The sequence below is a fragment of the Crinia signifera genome, chromosome 5 (genome assembly GCF_055691185.1).
Source record: "Crinia signifera chromosome 5, ASM5569118v1, whole genome shotgun sequence".
Taxonomy (NCBI): domain Eukaryota; kingdom Metazoa; phylum Chordata; class Amphibia; order Anura; family Myobatrachidae; genus Crinia; species Crinia signifera.
In genome coordinates this window covers 288,851,298-288,872,857 of record NC_139221.1, presented here as the reverse complement: position 1 = coordinate 288,872,857, position 21,560 = coordinate 288,851,298, and the positions used below count along the sequence as shown (strand labels likewise).

General features: G+C 41.0%; 1 protein-coding gene across 5 annotated transcripts in view; it reads left to right on the top strand.

Moving 5' to 3' along the window:
- Positions 1–21,560, top strand: part of PALS2 (protein associated with LIN7 2, MAGUK p55 family member) — a 105,917-nt gene that overhangs the window by 14,449 nt on the left and 69,908 nt on the right. For 3 of the 5 annotated variants that reach the window (XR_014475077.1, XM_083189197.1, XM_083189196.1), the window contains exon 2: positions 10,204–10,322. Coding sequence is in view for 4 of the 5 variants with exons in the window: in XM_083189197.1 (XP_083045323.1) it covers positions 10,206–10,322 (117 nt within the window). In the remaining variant the exon portion in view is untranslated. The remainder of the gene's footprint in view (positions 1–10,203; positions 10,323–21,560) is intronic. The other 2 variants (XM_083189199.1, XM_083189198.1) reach the window with 1 other exon arrangement.

Below are 21,560 nucleotides of genomic sequence, written 5' to 3'. Positions count from 1 at the left end.
TGTAAGAACCATCCTTTTTTACCAGTTCATATTGCCGTGTTGCTACCGGTTTTCTGGATCCGGTAACCCCTTTCACATGGCACTTACCGGGTCGACCCGGCAAGAAACTGGCATGAACTCTGTAATTAGGTGCAATGTGAAAGGGGTATTAATTCCGAAAGGTTTATATGGTACAGCAGGGGCTCCTAATCCTTTCTTTGAATCAGGGCACCCTACAGTATCAGAATTTTTTCACAGCACCCCTAGGCCAAAAAAATAAATAGAAAAACAGAATACATATAACATTAAGTAGACTGGGTTTATATGCGATTCTTAGGTTTAGAGGTGAAGGGCAGGATTTACTTCTGTTTGTACACATTTTATGGGAATCGGTACATCTGTCAGAACAGACAGGTCTACAGTCATTAGGTCGACCCCGGAAGGTCGACTGGCCCCAAGGTCGACAGGGTTAAAGGTCGACATGGGTCAAGGTCAACATGTGTTTAGGTCGACAGTCATTTGGTCGACATGAGGTTTTCACAGTTTTTTCGCCCGAATGTCGACACAGTCGACATGGACACAGTTGTAGTTGAACCGCAGCCCCTCGCTTCGCTCGCGATGCTTCGGGCACGGTGCCTCGCTACGCTCGGCACACTATTTGATTCTCCCACCATAAATAATTTTAATTGGTCCTGGACCACCAACACGAGGCCCCAGGGAGCCATGGCACACAGTTGTACACCACTGCTGTACAGAATATCTATTCTTTGATTTCTGGATTGTTAAGAATATTGTGTACTCCAGAAGCTCATGCAGCGTTGCAGCCTGCTCCTAGGCTCTTATTGATTATTTCACACTGTGATTTTAATATTTGAAAGTTTTGATAGTCGCCACTGACTACTGTATATTGAGTGTGCTTCAGTGTATCTGACCTCCTCTCCGATAACTTGAAAAATGAAACAAAAAACAAAAATTTTTTAAAGGATTCAGAGATCCCCAGTGCTTGAATAAATACTAGTGAAAGCTGCAATATAATTTCTTGCTCTCACTTGTAACAAATCACTAATTGATCTGAACACAAAGTAGCATGCAAAACAGTTAAACGATGACTGCGCCAGTGGGTATTGATTGCAAGGTTAAATTAGAATGTTCTATACCTGTTCACAAATAATACCCCTTTCACACCAGAAATGCAGAGACAAACCCGGGAATTACATTCCCGGGACAAGCAGGGACATTCCCAGGTGGGGACCCATTCACACATGCTTTTGAAGCAGGGATAACCCGGGTCGGCACCTTTCACACTGAACCCGGGATGACCCTGCATTTCTATGAGAATAGCATTGAAAATGGCCTTTTTTAGGCTCACATTAGATTGATTATTAATAATTAAGACACAAAACATTTGTAGTGTTTCAGCCTCTGTTTACTTGTGTAAAACTAATTAAAAGGCTTATGAAAGCATCTTCACCTCTAATGATTAATAGCTGTCTCACCTCCTCATTTGTCCAAGACATGGCACACATTGCAGGCTTTCAGGGGTTAAAATGCACTTCTGGGGTCTGTGGTGCTACAGAACATGCACAGTGTCTCCCTGCACGCTGTATGATACCTCTGGGCATGTCTGTGAGCGTCACCACAACAGGAAGTTGCCCTGCTAGCAAATCAGCACTAGCAGAGGCAACACGGGAAGCAGGGACATGTCCCTGCACCTTTCACACCAGCCAGTAACCCTGGAAGGACCCGGGAGCAACCCTGCTACCTAGCAGGGTTGAATTGCCGGCAAATTAACCCGGGAATTTGTCCCTGGAACCTAAAGGTGCCCATACACGTTACAATTATTGTATACAATATCGCATCTCATCCGATCTCAGTTTTGCGATGACATCAGATGAGATGAGATCTAGTACAAAAAGTATGTGCAGCACGTACTTTTTGTACTAGATCTCATCTCATGTGATGTCATCGCAAAACAGAGATCGGATGAGATGCGATATTGTATACAATATTGTATACAATAATTGTAACGTGTATGGGCACCTTTATACACCAGAGCTAGTCCGGGTTGATATATATATATTTGTCCAACAAATTGGACCTGATTGACTCAAGATTTATCCTATGTGCAGGAGGATCAATCTCGTGCAATGTCTTGGTTATACCCAATGGCACGGGATTGTGCATTGGGTCCTACATATCAGGCACATCAGATTTTGTCAGATAAATTGACCCAATCCACCTGAATTGGGTCAAATCTGGTATAAGTATGGTCAAATCAAGTATAAGGGGCCTTAGGGGCCCTCTACAATTTAGAGAATTTATTGATCTTCTTCAAATACTTTCTATACTAAATTTTGTTTTAAAAAATCAGTGCCTGATTAAAATGTGTACTTATGTGTATAGCTTGTCAGCAATTGACTAAAAAAGTAATCAAATCAATAGGGTATATATTTTCTTTTCAGCTGCACTCTAAACCATAAATTTCATTTTCTGGATAGTAGATAGAATGTTACATTTTATTTTTCTTAATTTTATGATAGTTTGTAGACTGCAATCTGATTTAAAATTCTCGTGTTTGTGTCATCCTTACCTTAAGAAACCTTTCAAGTGCAATTCCATTAAAATGTTTCTATTTAGCACCTCCTAATTTATTCCAGCACTTTCAATGTTCTATTTAAAAAGTTTTTTTCTTTTTTTTATGTACAAGGGCATCATTCAATTAGCAGAACTTCCGGTCTTGGTTATGCCGAATAACACTTACTCAAAGGCATTTATTAACTGTTGTGGTATAAAGATGTTTTAGGGGGAAATTCAATTGTTCTGTGCGTGTTCATCAGAGTAAATCAATTGTGTGCACCCCCCCCCTTCCCCCCTAAGTGCACGCAAATTAGTACTGGTTTGTATGCTCAAAACTGCTCAGAATCCTGAGTATCAACTGAATTGTGCCATTGGGTGGCAACTAATGGCAGTCGCAGGGCAGAACAATTGAATCACTTTTTTTTTTTTTTAAAGTCCATTATATCTGATTTACTTACATCACCTCTTAGTACTTTGGGTTCTAAGTGAAAAGATCCATTGCCAAACACTACTTTTCAGGTAACGCCTATTAGTTTTGACGAGTTTAGGAGTTTTACGCAGCTAAACTCTGTACTATTGAATTGGCACTTAATACTTATAGCTGCAATAAAATCAATTGAATCGTCCCCTTTGAGTATTTCATGCACCATAATGTCATCAGGCGTTAGATCACCATGGTTTTGTTACCTGGCTAGTGAATGATTTATTACTGCAGTCTGCAAAAAGGAAAAATATGAACATAGGAGCCCAGATAATACATAAGTACCAAAATATGTTTTAACATTTATACCATCATTCGCCAATTGCATATATCCTAAATAGACGGTTTCTAAGGCTGATGAGTGATCACATACAAAAACAGATATTTATTTGCTTAATGAGAAAATGAATAGAAAAAGTTAATCGTAGACTTGATAGTCGGTGACAAACTTATTCCATTTTAGAATTTGCTTATTTTTTTGTTTGGTAAGCAGATAGCTTTATGTTGTACAGTCGCTGTACTCCATGTGTGACAGTCCATGCGCTGTGCTACAGCTATGCAGTTATTTCTTAATAAAACTGTCAGGTCCTTCTGGGGGGTATGGGACATTGGGTCGACACGAACATTAGGTTGACATGGGGAAGGTCGACAGTCAAAAGGTCGACATGGGGGTTTCACATTTTTGTCCTGAATGTCGACATGGACCCTAAACCGTAGCACCGCGTCCCCTCGCACTGCTTGCTGCACTCGCCATGCTTTGGGTACGGGCCACGCTACCATGCCCTAGTGGATGGTAGGGCATGAAATACCGCCTGTTGGGCACATGTCTGCTCAAATTTTTTGAAAACCCCCCATATCGACCTTTTGACCGTTGACCTTAATGCATGTCGACCTTAATGCATGTTGATCTAATGGTTGTCAACCTTGTTGACTCAATGTCCGGATCTGCTTCTGGGGGGTATAGTTCTACAGCAACTTTAGTGCCGCGCATTACCTAGCCCTGTTCTACTAAAATCAAGGCTTTCGCTTGATTTTGGCTTGGTGATCATATAATTAGATTCCATAATGACTATATGTTCTTATGTTATTTAGTGTTTCTTTAAGGAAGTATACCTTTTTGGGGTTGGTCTTTATATTGAGATTTGCTACTTAGCTCATAAATTAATTCATAAAGCAATGCACTTATAGTGCATTAGAAAAGGGAATCTTTTTTTTTTTTATGCATGATATTTGGCCAAGCTCTAATTACAATTAAGCGGAGTACACACTAGGTGATATAGCGTTAATGATATGGACGATATAGTTAATGATATATAGAGCAAATCATAGTGCGTAAGCTCAATGTCATTAACACTGCTCGCTCCCGTGCATCATTAGCGCTACTCCTGCCATCTGTACATGCAGCTCAATCTTGACTGTAGTCAATGGCTCCAGATACAGAGTGGTGGTGGAGTTGACGTCACTGACCGATATATTGGTCAGTGTGTATGTACTTTCATTTGACTCCGTGGCACGGATTCAGTATGAAATTCCGGCGGTCGGATCCCGGCGTTCAAAATCCCGACGCCGGAATCCCGAACGCCGAAATCCGGACAAGGGGGGGGGGGGGGGCGTGCCACGCAGCGGGCCCGGTGCCTCGCTACGCTAATTTATTCCCCCTCCAGGGGTATCGTGGACACCCACGGAGGGAGAAAGTGTTGGGATGTCGGCGGTCAGGATTCTGAACGCCGGGATCCCGACCGCCGGGTGTTCATCAGTTCCAGTTCGTCCCCATGTCAACCTTTTGGGGTCGGCCGAGACCAGTGGTAGCCAACCCTAGCCCTCGAGAGCTACCAACAGTGCACATTTTCCAGACAACCTAGCTGCTGCACAGCTGCAATCATTAATCACTGACACATTTTAAAAGATACACAGATGGAGCTAATTAGCTCACTTGTGATTCTGTGAGGAGACCTGCAAAACATGCACTGTTGGTAGCTCTCGAGGACTAGGGTTGGCTACCCCAGGCCTAGACACTATTTATGGCCTACCTAATTTACCACACCTGTATACTACACTGAAGTTGCTGTAAAAATGTCAGTGTACTTTTTTAGTATATGGTGGACAATACTAATGATATATGGGAAATGTTCCATTCATCCCCATTCGTGGTTTTCTGTGCAAGTAGTGTTCTTATCTATTTGTGATCAGACTACTAAATCCTAAAAGCCTTGGTGATTTGTGTTTCTTGGCTTAATATGGAGGAATATTTGTACCGCAGAAGAAATGACTTTTCCCCAAATTATTCTGCTAATCAAGCTACTACATATCACTTTTAAAGCATTCAAAATTAATCTGCTATGATTTCCCTCCTGTGGATTATGCGATAAATTGCTTGAGGATGGATTTGCAGCTGCATTCCGTGTAAGGATTATGCTGAACCCCTCCAAGATCCTCTTACAAGGCATATGCACTTGACCAACTCTTGTACACTTAATGGCTCTGTATGTATACAGTGTGTACAGTTTTTCAGGAGTTTGTGTGACTTTCAAAGACAAAATATTAAATATTTAACATTGGGCCAATCACTCAGAAGCACAATAGGAAGTGTTGGCAACAGTTTATTTTTTTAACAGTTTATTTAAATTTAGGTACAAAGAAACGGGAGGGGATGCGCTTGCTTGCAGTCAGATGAAGTGATTGACGTGACTGATACCAGAATGCTTTTGTATCCGGTCTACAAATGTAATATATCAGGTTTCCTTATAGCCATGTTATTCCAGCATAACGAAATGTCTGCCTAATGACAGTCAGAAAGCCGGCAGATCCTGGTGTCTATTCTAACCCTAACCCGATGGAGGCATAGGAAGTCCTTTTTTTATCTATTCTCTGTAGATGGGCCCAGATCCAACTCCCATTCATATTCTTGCTCTCTATAGCTGAAGTAAAGTCTACAATCATATTGTACCGGTAGATCAAGGAAATCATGTGCACGGTCCTACTATTAATGATCAAATGTGGGTGGTAAAAATCTTTGAGTTGGCAAAATGTCTGACACGGAAGATGTTGTACATTTAATTCCAGTTCTACGCAATTTACTATTTTGAAACTATAGTTTGACAATAACTAGTGCTTCCGGTTGTGTAAAATTCAGTTGTGTAAAAAAGAGAAATCTGCTAAATTGAGCTTTTTGGTGTGCAAGAATGTGGAGAGTGGGTTTTTTTGTGTATATTTTTTTGCGTTTTTGAACCTTTTCCCACCGCGAGGGATGCGGTATACTTATTGGGGATCCATGTGCTCAGATGTCAACATCAACACTGGAAAAGTATGTTGACAGTTTGATGTTTCGACCTTTTGCATGAGTTGACCTATTTCAAGTGTCAGCCTTGTGTAGGCCAATCTTTTGGGATCAACCTAGACATTGTCAACTTGCTATATCATACCCAGTGATGACCGATACCTTTGCAAGCGTATAGATGGGGTGTTGCAGTCACATAAATGTATCCAATTCTGAATAATTCCCAACCTCCGTCCTCAAGGTGCACTAATACAGTGCAGGTTTTACTGATTTACAGGCTTCAATACAGGTGGTTAAGTGAAATTAAGGTACCCATTTGTCACCTGTGCTCAAGCATGTATATCACGAAAACGGAATCTGAACTTTGGATCTTAGTCAATATTGGTCGACATTGTGTTTTTTCTCCTTTTTTTTTTTTTTTTTTTTACATAACAAGAAAATCAAATCCCTAATGCTAACCTGTTATTTTTGTTGACCTTGTGCTGGTTGGCACCTAGACATTGCCGATCCTATTATCCCTACCCCACTATAAACTGTTAGTGTGCATTGAGGATAGAGGATGAGAATACATGTTCTAAGGGTTCATTTAAGGGGTATGAGTCATCGGAGCGACCCCACTGGTCAACCGGGTTGGAAGGTCCACACGAGCATTAGATCGGCAATGGCAAGGTCGACATGAGTTTTCACACTTTTTTCCTGAATGTTGACATGGACACAGTCAATGTGTACCATGTCCCCTCACATGGCTCGCTATGCTCACTATGCTTTGGGCACGGTGTCTCACTGCGCTCGGCACACTATTTTATTCTCACACCATAGTGAATGGTAGGGCATGAAATAGAGTCTGTCGGGACACGTAAAAAAAAAGTGCAAAACTCACGAAGACCTTCTGATTGTTGACCGAATACTTCTGTCAACCTTCCAACCTTGTTGACCTCCTAAGCCATTTCAGGCGTTGACCTTCAGTGGCCTACCCAATGCATGTCGACCTAGTGACCAGATCCCCATTTAACAATTTATTTTTGGTGAACAGAAGAATGCTCTGGTGCTATAAGGCATTGTACTCCCACCATTTTTGTGCGGTGCTCTTCTGCCATATTGAATCTTTGCAGACTACGTATGTGAGAACCTGTGTGTGTGCTCTAGCAGTCTAGTATTTTACTTGGCCAGAAAGTTTTCTTCTTTTAAGCCTGTTGCTGCTGCGTGTGCACCAATAGATGTAGCAAAGTTTTAATGAGGAATAAACAATATCCAGAGGCTGGTAGGAAAGCAGCAGGTGATTGACATGAATAAGCTTTTGAGCCGATTTCAAATGCTCGACTTATGTGGATAATGTATTTTTAATGCTGTGCATTCGGACTACGTATTGTTTCCACTTTGACATCAGTGATCATTGATTTTACCTTTCAGTATTGCTGTGTGTGTAAACTGGAGGATCCCAAGTGAAAATCTACACTCCCTTAATTGAATTGTTTATTTGTCAGTGATTGAAACCGCCAGATATTTAGTGCTCAGCTGTCTCCTGAAACTTGTGTAGGGGGAAAAGGGACATTGTGTGTATTTCAGTGATTTTTGTCATAGGCAGATTTATCTTTCTGTAGTTAATAATGGTAAATCGTTTAACAAGGGATGGAATGTCAGCATCGGTGTAAGTAAAAATAGGGGTACACTTAGGGGGGAGATTCAATTGTTTTCCCCAGTATCCGTTACTAGTGGGTGCCTGACAGCGCAATTGAATTGATGCTCCGTACAGGTTCGAGTGGGGAACTCTTTTGCAGTTCTTTTTGCGGAGGTGGTCAGAAGAATGCAAAACGCCCATGGCTTGGATGCCCGAACAAGGACATTAGACTGTTAGACTGATTTTGCTGCTATAGGAAACTAAACCAGGTCTATATGGCTGCAACAAGCACAATAAATTGGCACATGCATATGGCTAAATTGCTCCATACAGTGACAATTAAGTAGCACAAGCAAAAGTAAACCAACCCCCCGCCCCTCTTAGGGCCTGATTTCAGAAGTGCATGCAATTATTTGGCTGTATGGCATGCTTGATAATAAATGTGCTTCGTCTGTGGTCAGAGTTGTACCCCTTTTCCACTTGCAAAAATATCCCGGGTTTTTGCGCATCAACCCGGGATTTAGTGCAGTGTGAAAGGGTCTTTGAGGAATAACCCGTGTTCAGCATTCCGGGATCTCTACCCAGGTCCTGACCTGGGTAGGACCCGGAATCGACACGGGATGCTGTCAGTGTGAATGGTCCCGATCGGGTACACGGGACTTTACGCTACTGCTAGCCGGGAAGCCGCTTCCAGCAGCCAATATAGGGAGAGCATGGGAGGCTTCCCAGTCCAGGAGAGCAGGTTCAGAGCCACCTCCAGCTGTCCCCTCTCCTTCCCAGAGCCACGGGGGAAAGAGCGAGCAGCAGGTCCCCTCCGACCCGGCCAGCAGCCACTTCACAGTGGTGGAGGAGACAAGCGCGTCCTCAGACCCTGAGGAAGCCACCCCGAGGGGAAGCGCGTCCAGGGCACAGGCAGAGTGCAGCCCCCCGGAGATGCCGCCGACGGACAGACCAAAGAGGCACGTATGTGCTGGCGTCTATTTTACATGTATGGATCCACTTGCAGTCCCAGGTCATACCCGGGAATGTGTGAATGGGGCTGTCCCGGGTTGATCCTGGGTCTGAATGCTTATGGTTGAATAACCTGCAATTCCTTTTATATAACCACAGGGTGCTTATGCAGCGGCTCATCTGGCAACCAGTTAACATCACTTATCAGCAAGTGGTGTTTCGGTTGAGCTCATTATGAATCTAAGTAGCCCTCTAGTTGCTCTGAGTTGCATATACCATTTTCAGTGTACGCGCAATTGCTAAAAATCACAAGATTGTCTACAAAGAAAACTTGTGTGCCCCTGGAATAGTCCCTTTATCCCCTTGCCTGGCGTGGTCACATGAGATGCGGCTATGCCACGCTGGGCTTTCCCTGGCATGGTATGATACATAATTGTTGAACTAAACTAGTGACTTTAAACTATTTTACCTCTTTTTAAATAAGTTTAATGTTTTGATTTTAAACATTCCGATATTATGAACATTTACATGAGATTCTTTTAGAGTTTCTACTAAGCCAGGTTTTCCCAAATTTGATCCTCAGGACCCCTAACAGCTGGTTTTCCATACCACCTTTGGATCCTATGGTGTTAATCACCTGTGAGTCAGTGGTGAGATTGGGCCACGAGGTGCTCTGGGAAAACGTGCCCCGTTAGGGACCTTGAAGTCCACAGCTGGTTACACATTAGATGATATTGTCCATAAACGATATCGTTAAGGTTTTCCCTTGAACTGCCTGGAACTACTGGACAAACGATATAGTGCATACACACTGAACAATATCGGTAACGGAGCATGAGGTCGCTGATGAGTCAGGATTTGACTGCATGGTACAGACAGTGGGGATCAATAAAGATATACTGTAGTGCGTACGCACTAAATGATATGCGTGAAAATATCGTTAACGATATTATCGTGCATATCATTTACAATCACTTAATGTGTACCCAGCCTTACTTTAAGAAACTGTATTAAGCTAATGACGTAGAATTAGTTTTTTCCTTTTGTTTCTTAACATCGAGGCAAAGCTTGGTGGTGGTGTAGTACGACCTTATTATAGTGAGGCTGGCAATATTCTTACCCTTCACTGCGCATACCCTGCATACATTGTTGACATTTCATTATTGTGAAAGTAACAAGTTGCTGCAGATTTTTTCTTAGAAGCTGGAGCAGTTTACGGCAGGAGAAGCATCCTGCAGGATATTGTCAGCCAATCTGTATATTTGAGGTTTGTTGCTTGAAACTGCAATTTAATTTGGTCACTGTTTTCTATTCTAACAGCAATGCAGCAAGTCTTGGAGAAATTGACTGATCTACCCTCCTCCACAGGGGCAGAAGAAATCGATATCATTTTCCTTAAAGGAATAATGGAAAATCCCATTGTAAGATCCCTTGCTAAGGTATTTTTATTGTTTGAAATGTCAGCTTACTAGCAAAATAGATTTGATCATTCAGCACTCCTCCCCCATATCACATCCATAGCATTTGAGTATCAGTTGTGTAAATTAAATGTTAGTGTTATGTGACTGTCACCCCACACACATTTAAGTGATTTAAAAAAAAAAAAAAAAAAATCGGTACTTGTTTAGTTTCACGGCGGCACCTCCCAGCAGAACGCGCCGTATGCAAATATTCCCGATTTGCATATTATTTGCATGTGATTTGTGTACAATTTGATCCGCGATGCGATTTAGCACACCCCGAATATCCACGGCAGCCTGAAGCGTGGCGAGCGGATGCGGTAAGTGTCCTCCCGACCTGTTCATACCCCCACTATTCATGTTGGCGCTGAGTTGATTTTATAAAGTGTGGCGAGCGGACACGTAAAACGACCCCGAAGCATGGTGAGCGGACATGGATTACGTCACGTGTATTCCGCGGCCCCTTTTGCCATGCTTCGGGCTCGTTTTAAGCGGACCTTCGCAGGGCTCGGACCCTCGCTACGCTCGCCACACTTTATAAAATTGACTCCACGCCAATGTGGATAGTGGGGGGTATGAACAGGTCAGGAGTATCCGAACAACAAAAGTTTTACAACTCCAAATGGCGCCAGTGAGCTAATGGTAATGATCTAATAATAACAGGTGATAAGGGGGGAAATGCAAAAAAATATACTTCCTTTATGCACGGTGGTCAAAGTTCCATATGTGGAGTATCTCTGTCCGTTTGTAAACTCCGGTATATGCAAAAAAGAAAGGCTCAGGATAGTGAAGCCAGTTTTAATATACATATACATACACAAACATAACATACAAAAATACACAATAATAGATCCAGTGAAAAACAAAAATCCAGCAATCAAGTGCCCAGTACAATTACCGGATAGAGTATCAGAACTGGGTGTTAATCAGTTCATAAGCTCGGTATAATAGTCACCAGTCTGGTCCCGGGTAGCAGTCCTGGGTGTAGAATACCGAAGGTAAATTCCTGGTGTCCCCTTGAGCTGGATCAACAACGGCTGCCACTTCACTTAGCCAACGCGTTTCGACCTTATGTAGAAAAGGTCTTTTTCAAGGCTTGTGCTGTGGCATGGGCAGCTTGCGTTTATATAGTTTGTCCTTAATTAGAAGGGATCAGCGGTGAACGAGCGTCCACCTGTCTTCCCCGCTGTCACCGCTGATCGCTTCCGGGTTCCGGGTTTGCATCGCGTCACTTCCGGTATGTGGAACGCTGTTTGCGTTCCAACTAGCCGGAGACTCTACTTCCTGGCTCTCCGTGACGGAGCGTACCAGGGAAAGCGCAGTGCATAAAGCTTGTCCTTAATGTAGTCCCTGAGCCAGCATTATTTTCTGTGATGGGACAAAATAATATGCGAGAATCAGGACATTAAATGCAATACTTCGTGATACTTTTACACTTTTACTCATTCCACAAAGTGCATATAGATTATTTGTGCAAGAAAGTGCAGATAAATAAATACATAATAAAATTTGATATATGCATCTAAAAACGTCCAATATTTAAAATTAAGGATAAATTTTTAAAAAAATTACATTAGCATAAAGCTTCAATTAATTAAAAACATCAATTAATTAAAAAAGGAGTGTGGTCTAAAAAAATAGAATAGCACTAAAATTCTATAAAAACCATTTTATCTCAAAGTCAGCGTTAAGTCCACCTGGTTTGAGAGTTCCAAAGTCATAAATACAGCGCATCTCTGCTTTGGCAAGAGCAGTACTCAAATTGCGCTGTCTATTGTCCGTCTTGACGCTTTTAATCGCCAAGAATCTTTTTATGCCACTAATGGATTTATTGTGGACCTCATTAAAATGCTGAGATAAAGCATGGGTGGCGAGCCCTTTTTTAATGTTGCGTAGATGCTCGCCTATTCTGACCTTAAATGGTCTTGAGGTGCGTCCGATATATACTAAATTACATGCGCACTCTATCATATAGACCACACTCTTTGTGTTACAAGTTAAAAAATCTCTAAGTTCAAAGGATGTACCATTGATGGTAATTTTATCAGTTTTTTTGCTACCATCACCTTTCACTTCTCTACATCCCTGGCAGATCCCACACCTATGGAACCCTTTCGTAAGGATATTGCCCTCTTTCTTTTGAGGGGGGAGGGCACTTCTAACCAATTTGTTCCTTAGGTTGGGAGCCCTTTTATAAATGAACTGCGGTTTTTTGGGAATAATTCCCCCTATTATGGGGTCACGAAATAGAATTTCCCAATGTCGCTTAAAGGAGTTTTCAATGTATTTATATTGTGCAGAGTAGTTAGTAATAAAGGCCCACTCTGCTTTATTATTCTTTCTGGATGTATCATCCTCTACACTGATAACTCTGTTTTCCAGTAGGGCCTTACGATCAGTATTGTCTACCAAGGTTCTGGCTTGTTGGATTGATTTTTCCTTATAACCACATTTTTTGAATTTCTTTTCTAATTGGTCAGCCTGCACTTTATAAATTTCATTCTCACTGCAGTTTCTTTTAATCCTTTTGAGTTGACCACCCGGAATTGATTCTAACCAATTATTGTGGTGGCAACTCGTGGTCTCAATATAGGTGCCAGAATCCGTGGGTTTCGTGAAGGTTTTAGTACATAAAACTCCATTTTGAATAAAAATAGTGATATCTAAAAAATCAACTGAAACTTCACTGATATTAAAAGTAAGATCTATGTTTAAAAGATTGGTATTAAGGTATGTACAGAATGAAGACAGGGTTTCCCGTCCCCCTTTCCACAGGAACAGTATATCGTCTATATACCGTTTCCAGGATACCAGGTTCGCCCCAAAGGGGTTGTGGGACCAGATAACATCCTGTTCCCACTTCCCCATAAAGATGTTAGCATAACTTGGGGCGAACCTGGTACCCATCGCCGTGCCGACCTTCTGAATATAAAAGGTCTCATTAAACATAAAGTAATTGTTATTAAGAATGAATTTAATACCTTCTATTAAAAACAGTTGTAGCGGGGTAGCTAAAGTGCTTTTTAAAAGTGCTTCTGTACAGGCTTCCACCCCAGCTTCATGCTGGATTATCGTATATAACGATCTAACATCCGCGGTCACCAAGACGTATCCCTCCTCCCACTGGACCGTGGATAGGTAGTTCAACAAGTCTTTGGTGTCCTTCAGATGTGATGTATTCTCCAGGACCAAAGGCTGTAGGTGGAAGTCTATGAACTCCGATAAGTTTGCTGTGAGGGAGTTAACCCCTGACATAATAGGACGCCCTGGGGGATTCAGGGGGTCCTTATGAACCTTAGGTAGAAGGTAAAGAACCGGAATGGCTGGTTCATCATTCAGTAAAAATTTAGCCTCTCTGTTTAGTAGGACACCATCCCCTTCATATTTTTCTATCATCTTTTTTAATTTTTCTAAGATGACAAGAGTGGGGTCAGCTCTTAATTTATGATATGTTGTTCTATCTTCTAGGTGTTTCAAAACTTCGGCTTCGTATCTGGTTCTATCCATTAAAACTATGCCTCCCCCCTTATCACTGGGTTTAATAGTGATAAGGTGATTCTCACTAAGGTTCTTCAATGCAGTTCTTTCTTTAAAAGTAAGATTGGATTTGAAGTCCTTTTGGGGTGCTTTTTTAATATCCTCCTGGACTAGGGAACAAAAAGTGTCTATAAAGTTCCCCTTTATAAAAGTAGGACAGAAAATAGATTTAGGTCTAAAAGGGGTTTCATTAGGTCTGATTAGTTCCTCCTCATCATTCGTGTGTTCTCTGTTGAGAAAGAATTTTTTTAGGCACAGTTTTCGCAGGAACTTATGCACGTCGACAAATGTTGTAAATTTATCTAAAGGGACAGATGGGGCATATTTAAGTCCTTTACCCAAAACTGCTGTTTCTATATCGGTAAGGACATATGTGCTGAGGTTAAAGATTTTGACCTTTGTGGCTTCCTCTATGATTGGAGGGCCTGCTTTAACCTTAGATCTTTTTTTCTTGATCTTATTCTTTCTTTTCCTCTGTATGATTTTAACTTTATTGCCACCCCTTTTACCTCTATGCGTTCTTTTAGTTACCGTCTCACATTTGTAGACCGATGTTTCCCTAAAAAATGATCTCCATGGTTATCTCTCAGGGGATTGTACCTATTTCTGTTTTCTCTAGGAGTGCGGTCAACAAATTGGTCGTCATCTCGAACTCTCCAATTGCGATCTCTTTGAAATCTAGGTCTCTCCTCTCTATAGTCGCCCCTATAATTTGCAGTTGTAGGATGGAATTCTCTATTCCCATTCCATTCTCTGTCTCTTTTAGGCTCTCGATCTCTCCTTTTTGGTTGCAAATGTTCTTGAACAGTCCTTTTATAAGGCGTGGGATTTTTAATATATTTTTTATTATTATTTTTTCTATTTTTACTAATCAAAAAGGGTTTATTACCAGAGGTGGTTGGGGTTTCTATGGAGATAAATGAACCCTCGGCGTCAAACTCATTCTCCTCATGTTCTTTCTTATCACGGAGAAATTTCCTAATTTTTCTCTCTACTAATGTTTTTTCATTTCTTTTGATGTTAGATTCTATATCCTTTTCCAAATCTTTATATTCAGTGAGATCAGTGAAGCGACCTAATAAGTCTTTATATTTTTTAATTTCACCGTCTAAAGTTTCTAGATCCCTTTTCCTTTCTTCTATAATGATGCGTATGAGGGAAAAGGAACACTCATTGATGACCCCTTCCCATGCATCCAAAAATTCATCAGAGGCATCTAAAAAACTAGCTTTTTTATTGATACGCAGGCCCTTTGGTATGATCTGATGACTTAAATATTTATCTAAGGTGGCCACCTCCCACCAAAGTTTATTTTCCTTGATGAGAAGTGTCTCCAATTTTTTCATTATAGATTCTAACGTGTCATCCAAAAGGTCAATGCGTTCACCATCATTTTTAAAAATATCCTCTAATAGAGTCTTCCTTTGATCTCTATATTTAAACATATTGCAGCTGAACTGATACAGACCAAGGATAGATTACAGACAAAAGTACAGTTGGTAGTGTCTATTACAGTTCTGCGCCAGGCCGCCACAGAAATTGCAAAGAAGGGTATCCAAAACCTTCAACAATTAGAACATCCGAACAACAAAAGTTTTACAACTCCAAATGGCGCCAGTGAGCTAATGGTAATGATCTAATAATAACAGGTGATAAGGGGGGAAATGCAAAAAAATATACTTCCTTTATGCACGGTGGTCAAAGTTCCATATGTGGAGTATCTCTGTCCGTTTGTAAACTCCGGTATATGCAAAAAAGAAAGGCTCAGGATAGTGAAGCCAGTTTTAATATACATATACATACACAAACATAACATACAAAAATACACAATAATAGATCCAGTGAAAAACAAAAATCCAGCAATCAAGTGCCCAGTACAATTACCGGATAGAGTATCAGAACTGGGTGTTAATCAGTTCATAAGCTCGGTATAATAGTCACCAGTCTGGTCCCGGGTAGCAGTCCTGGGTGTAGAATACCGAAGGTAAATTCCTGGTGTCCCCTTGAGCTGGATCAACAACGGCTGCCACTTCACTTAGCCAACGCGTTTCGACCTTATGTAGAAAAGGTCTTTTTCAAGGCTTGTGCTGTGGCATGGGCAGCTTGCGTTTATATAGTTTGTCCTTAATTAGAAGGGATCAGCGGTGAACGAGCGTCCACCTGTCTTCCCCGCTGTCACCGCTGATCGCTTCCGGGTTCCGGGTTTGCATCGCGTCACTTCCGGTATGTGGAACGCTGTTTGCGTTCCAACTAGCCGGAGACTCTACTTCCTGGCTCTCCGTGACGGAGCGTACCAGGGAAAGCGCAGTGCATAAAGCTTGTCCTTAATGTAGTCCCTGAGCCAGCATTATTTTCTGTGATGGGACAAAATAATATGCGAGAATCAGGACATTAAATGCAATACTTCGTGATACTTTTACACTTTTACTCATTCCACAAAGTGCATATAGATTATTTGTGCAAGAAAGTGCAGATAAATAAATACATAATAAAATTTGATATATGCATCTAAAAACGTCCAATATTTAAAATTAAGGATAAATTTTTAAAAAAATTACATTAGCATAAAGCTTCAATTAATTAAAAACATCAATTAATTAAAAAAGGAGTGTGGTCTAAAAAAATAGAATAGCACTAAAATTCTATAAAAACCATTTTATCTCAAAGTCAGCGTTAAGTCCACCTGGTTTGAGAGTTCCAAAGTCATAAATACAGCGCATCTCTGCTTTGGCAAGAGCAGTACTCAAATTGCGCTGTCTATTGTCCGTCTTGACGCTTTTAATCGCCAAGAATCTTTTTATGCCACTAATGGATTTATTGTGGACCTCATTAAAATGCTGAGATAAAGCATGGGTGGCGAGCCCTTTTTTAATGTTGCGTAGATGCTCGCCTATTCTGACCTTAAATGGTCTTGAGGTGCGTCCGATATATACTAAATTACATGCGCACTCTATCATATAGACCACACTCTTTGTGTTACAAGTTAAAAAATCTCTAAGTTCAAAGGATGTCCCATTGATGGTAATTTTATCAGTTTTTTTGCTACCATCACCTTTCACTTCTCTACATCCCTGGCAGATCCCACACCTATGGAACCCTTTCGTAAGGATATTGCCCTCTTTCTTTTGAGGGGGGAGGGCACTTCTAACCAATTTGTTCCTTAGGTTGGGAGCCCTTTTATAAATGAACTGCGGTTTTTTGGGAATAATTCCCCCTATTATGGGGTCACGAAATAGAATTTCCCAATGTCGCTTAAAGGAGTTTTCAATGTATTTATATTGTGCAGAGTAGTTAGTAATAAAGGCCCACTCTGCTTTATTATTCTTTCTGGATGTATCATCCTCTACACTGATAACTCTGTTTTCCAGTAGGGCCTTACGATCAGTATTGTCTACCAAGGTTCTGGCTTGTTGGATTGATTTTTCCTTATAACCACATTTTTTGAATTTCTTTTCTAATTGGTCAGCCTGCACTTTATAAATTTCATTCTCACTGCAGTTTCTTTTAATCCTTTTGAGTTGACCACCCGGAATTGATTCTAACCAATTATTGTGGTGGCAACTCGTGGTCTCAATATAGGTGCCAGAATCCGTGGGTTTCGTGAAGGTTTTAGTACATAAAACTCCATTTTGAATAAAAATAGTGATATCTAAAAAATCAACTGAAACTTCACTGATATTAAAAGTAAGATCTATGTTTAAAAGATTGGTATTAAGGTATGTACAGAATGAAGACAGGGTTTCCCGTCCCCCTTTCCACAGGAACAGTATATCGTCTATATACCGTTTCCAGGATACCAGGTTCGCCCCAAAGGGGTTGTGGGACCAGATAACATCCTGTTCCCACTTCCCCATAAAGATGTTAGCATAACTTGGGGCGAACCTGGTACCCATCGCCGTGCCGACCTTCTGAATATAAAAGGTCTCATTAAACATAAAGTAATTGTTATTAAGAATGAATTTAATACCTTCTATTAAAAACAGTTGTAGCGGGGTAGCTAAAGTGCTTTTTAAAAGTGCTTCTGTACAGGCTTCCACCCCAGCTTCATGCTGGATTATCGTATATAACGATCTAACATCCGCGGTCACCAAGACGTATCCCTCCTCCCACTGGACCGTGGATAGGTAGTTCAACAAGTCTTTGGTGTCCTTCAGATGTGATGTATTCTCCAGGACCAAAGGCTGTAGGTGGAAGTCTATGAACTCCGATAAGTTTGCTGTGAGGGAGTTAACCCCTGACATAATAGGACGCCCTGGGGGATTCAGGGGGTCCTTATGAACCTTAGGTAGAAGGTAAAGAACCGGAATGGCTGGTTCATCATTCAGTAAAAATTTAGCCTCTCTGTTTAGTAGGACACCATCCCCTTCATATTTTTCTATCATCTTTTTTAATTTTTCTAAGATGAGTACCGCATCCCCTCGCGGGACACACTGCGCTCGCCACACTTCGGGCTGACGTGGATAGTGGGGGTGTGTTAAATCGCATCGCAGATCGAATCGTATGCAAATATTGCATGCAATTTGCATACGATTTGCATACGATCTGCTGGGAAGTGCCGCCGTGAAACTAAACCTACCTAAAAATCTTAAAGGGGTTTTAAAGTGTTTTCAGTCTGTTTTCAAATCTTTTGTTAACCTTTTATAACCACTTAATGGAGAGAGCAAATCATTGGGGTCATTCATTTCTTGTTAAATATAAGTGATTGTTTTGTAAATCTAAACCACTTTTGAAAGTGAAAATAACAGCTACAGTATGTTCTTGTCTGTGTATAAGGGGGGAATTGAAGGGTAGATGTATGAAGTAGTGATAAGGGAGAAGTGGCCCAGCTGCTCTGTATGATTTTAGATTATGCAAATTACAGATGTTGCTTCAGTGCTGATTGGTTGACATGGTCCTCTTCTCTTCTGGCTCACTTCTCCCTTATCACTGCTTCATACATCTACCCCTAAATTAGCTACCAAAGCTAATTGACTCGCTTTGAACCATAGCCCTGAATTCAATTTGTTTTTTTAAAGCAGAAACAAATAATTTTTCGGGCCACCCTTTGATTATGCCGCCCAATTATTCCGTGTTTTGTCATGCAAAGCTGTTTGAGCACCTAAACAGCCGACTGCGCATATTTCAGCTCGCATCCTGGGGGAAGTGGGGGGGGGGGGGGGTGCTATTGGGTTCAATGATTGGAGCAACAATTAATGAACTCATGATAGACACCTATTAGATTAGATTACTATAAAGATCGAATTCCCCTTATTGTATTTTTCATTTTTAAATTTATTAAAAACCCCAAAACACAGTGAGTAATGTAAGCCAGCATTGAAATTGACCCTGAACTGAATTAAATGTAAAGCTTCATGTTTGCTTGACAAAGTTTGCTGATGCTAGCTGCAAAACACCCAAGATGGGCATCCTGGGGCTCCCTGCTTTGGTCACACATCAGCAAAAACTACTTGCATCTTTCATGATATGGGTGAAATACAGCATTACAGAACAGTTCAGCCACTCTGTTTGTCCCCCAGTGAGTAGGTACAGATAGTTGTTATAGAGTTAAATTAATGCTTTAAAGGGCTGTGAATTGATTTGAACAGGTTGAAATGGCCAAATTAGAGTTCAAAATTCCACAACGCGTACGCCCACTACCAGATACCATTACGGGTAAGGACACAGAACAGAATGGGTTTTGTTATCACATCTTATTTCATATTTGCACATTGCGACTATTACATACAGGGGTGAAACGGCCTTATGTGATAGTTTAGAAGCAGATAAGTTGTTTAACTACTGGCAACTCAAAAAAGCAACATCCTTATAGAGCATTTGCTTAACTGATTGCAATTTGTCTGCAAATCAAAGGATATTGATAAAGTTAAAAGCTTACAAAGCTTAGCATAGAATTGCGTTTATAACAGCAGCAGGGTTCTGGCTTCTGGCATGCAAAAGGGCTTCTCTGTGGTGTAGGTTTAGGACTATATTTGCAAAATGAAGGAAATCTAATACCTCTATGCCGTTCCAATTATCACTTGCTATGAAAGAATGATCCTTAAAATCTATTATGAAAGTTGATATAAAAGAAAAGACTATTTAGCCAGCAGCCAAGCCTACGGCATGTAATGCACAGTAACGCCTGGGAATCTAATTGCTCTCTGTGAGCACAGAAGAATCAGGATTTGACAGGCTTCCTTCAGAAACATTCTCTTTCATACTTCAGTGAAACTCTCACCTGGTGTTTCTCGCTGCTTAATCATTTGTCCTCCACGCGTTCTGTTCTCTGTACGCAAGCGCGCATGAAAGATTCACAGACCTATGCATGCCTGATGTACATAAAGCGTTCTGCCAATATGTTAGCACAATTGGTTATATTTGGACTTTTCTGATGTTACCTGATTATTATAGTGGGCAAATGAAATTGGAACAAAATAATATTTGTTTGATTAAACATGTTGATCTTGAAAATGTCTTGTTAGACATTTTCTTGTTGTTCAGTCAAGTGGTTCTTGCTCATTCCACCCACACATCATATTATGGCCCGCTCCTTTTACAGAACTGACTCACCCCATAGATGAGTTTTGGCAATGCTCCCCGCCATAAAACAACATACATGTCAATGAATATTCTGTCGCAGACTTATTTAGTGTGATCGCATAGTTGAACTGATTAAGGCCTAGCCATCTGCAAATTTTCTTCTTCTCAATGCCCTGGTGGGAGCTTAAAGTTGTCTATGGCACAACCTATGACAATGTAATAATGGATAATACAGGAAAGAAGGATGCATATTAGCGCTATACCTCAGTTCTTTGTGACCGACTAGCATTTGACTTTTGTAATTATTATTTATCTTTGCTTGTAAAAAGTTTAACTGTGGTATTGAATGTTCTCAATCTGCACACAGGCTGCCCTGTCTTATGATTCTGTTGTGTTTTTTTGCCGAATGCCCGTCTCAAGCATGTATTCAGCTTGGTGGGTGATTTTACATTTTTATTTTTAAACTTTAAAGTGCCCAAAAGTACCGGGTTCACTAAACACAACTAAAATAGTGCAGTAGGAAAAGTCCTGTTTGGACACCCTTTTCGCACATCTGCTTGCCATATTATGACACTGCAAGCAGAAATGTTTGGTGGTGATCACACACTAATGGCATAACACTTGAATTACAGCCTCCTGTTGCCATTTAGTGGATGGTGCCAAGAAAAACAATTGAATCACCCCCCAATGTGGGACATATCCAAAATAAAACACTTGATTCCCTCAGATTTCCTTTTGGTACTTGTTTCCTAGCACGGCGCCAGCGATTTTAATTGCATCCATCGGGACCCAAAAAATCGCTTAGATCGCATTGCATGCAACCAAATCGCATGCAATGCGATCGATGCGATTTTTTACATTGGAACCAATGTAAAATGGTCCCTGAGACCCGTATTTACATTGGCCCCAATGTGATCAACGCGATATAACATAGGGAGCAATGTTAAATTAGCCAGCTATTAGAAAATCGTGTTGTCTCATACAGTAAATGGTTTTTGTAAGCTCCACTTGGACTCCTGCCATACCATCTACCGACATCACAAAGCACAAATTACACCACTTAACCAGCCCCATTCCTGACACACAACTATTCACTCTCATTACTTTCTGCTTTTAAGAGGGCAAGTCTATTTTAAGTTTGGCTTACTGACTACCAGTATG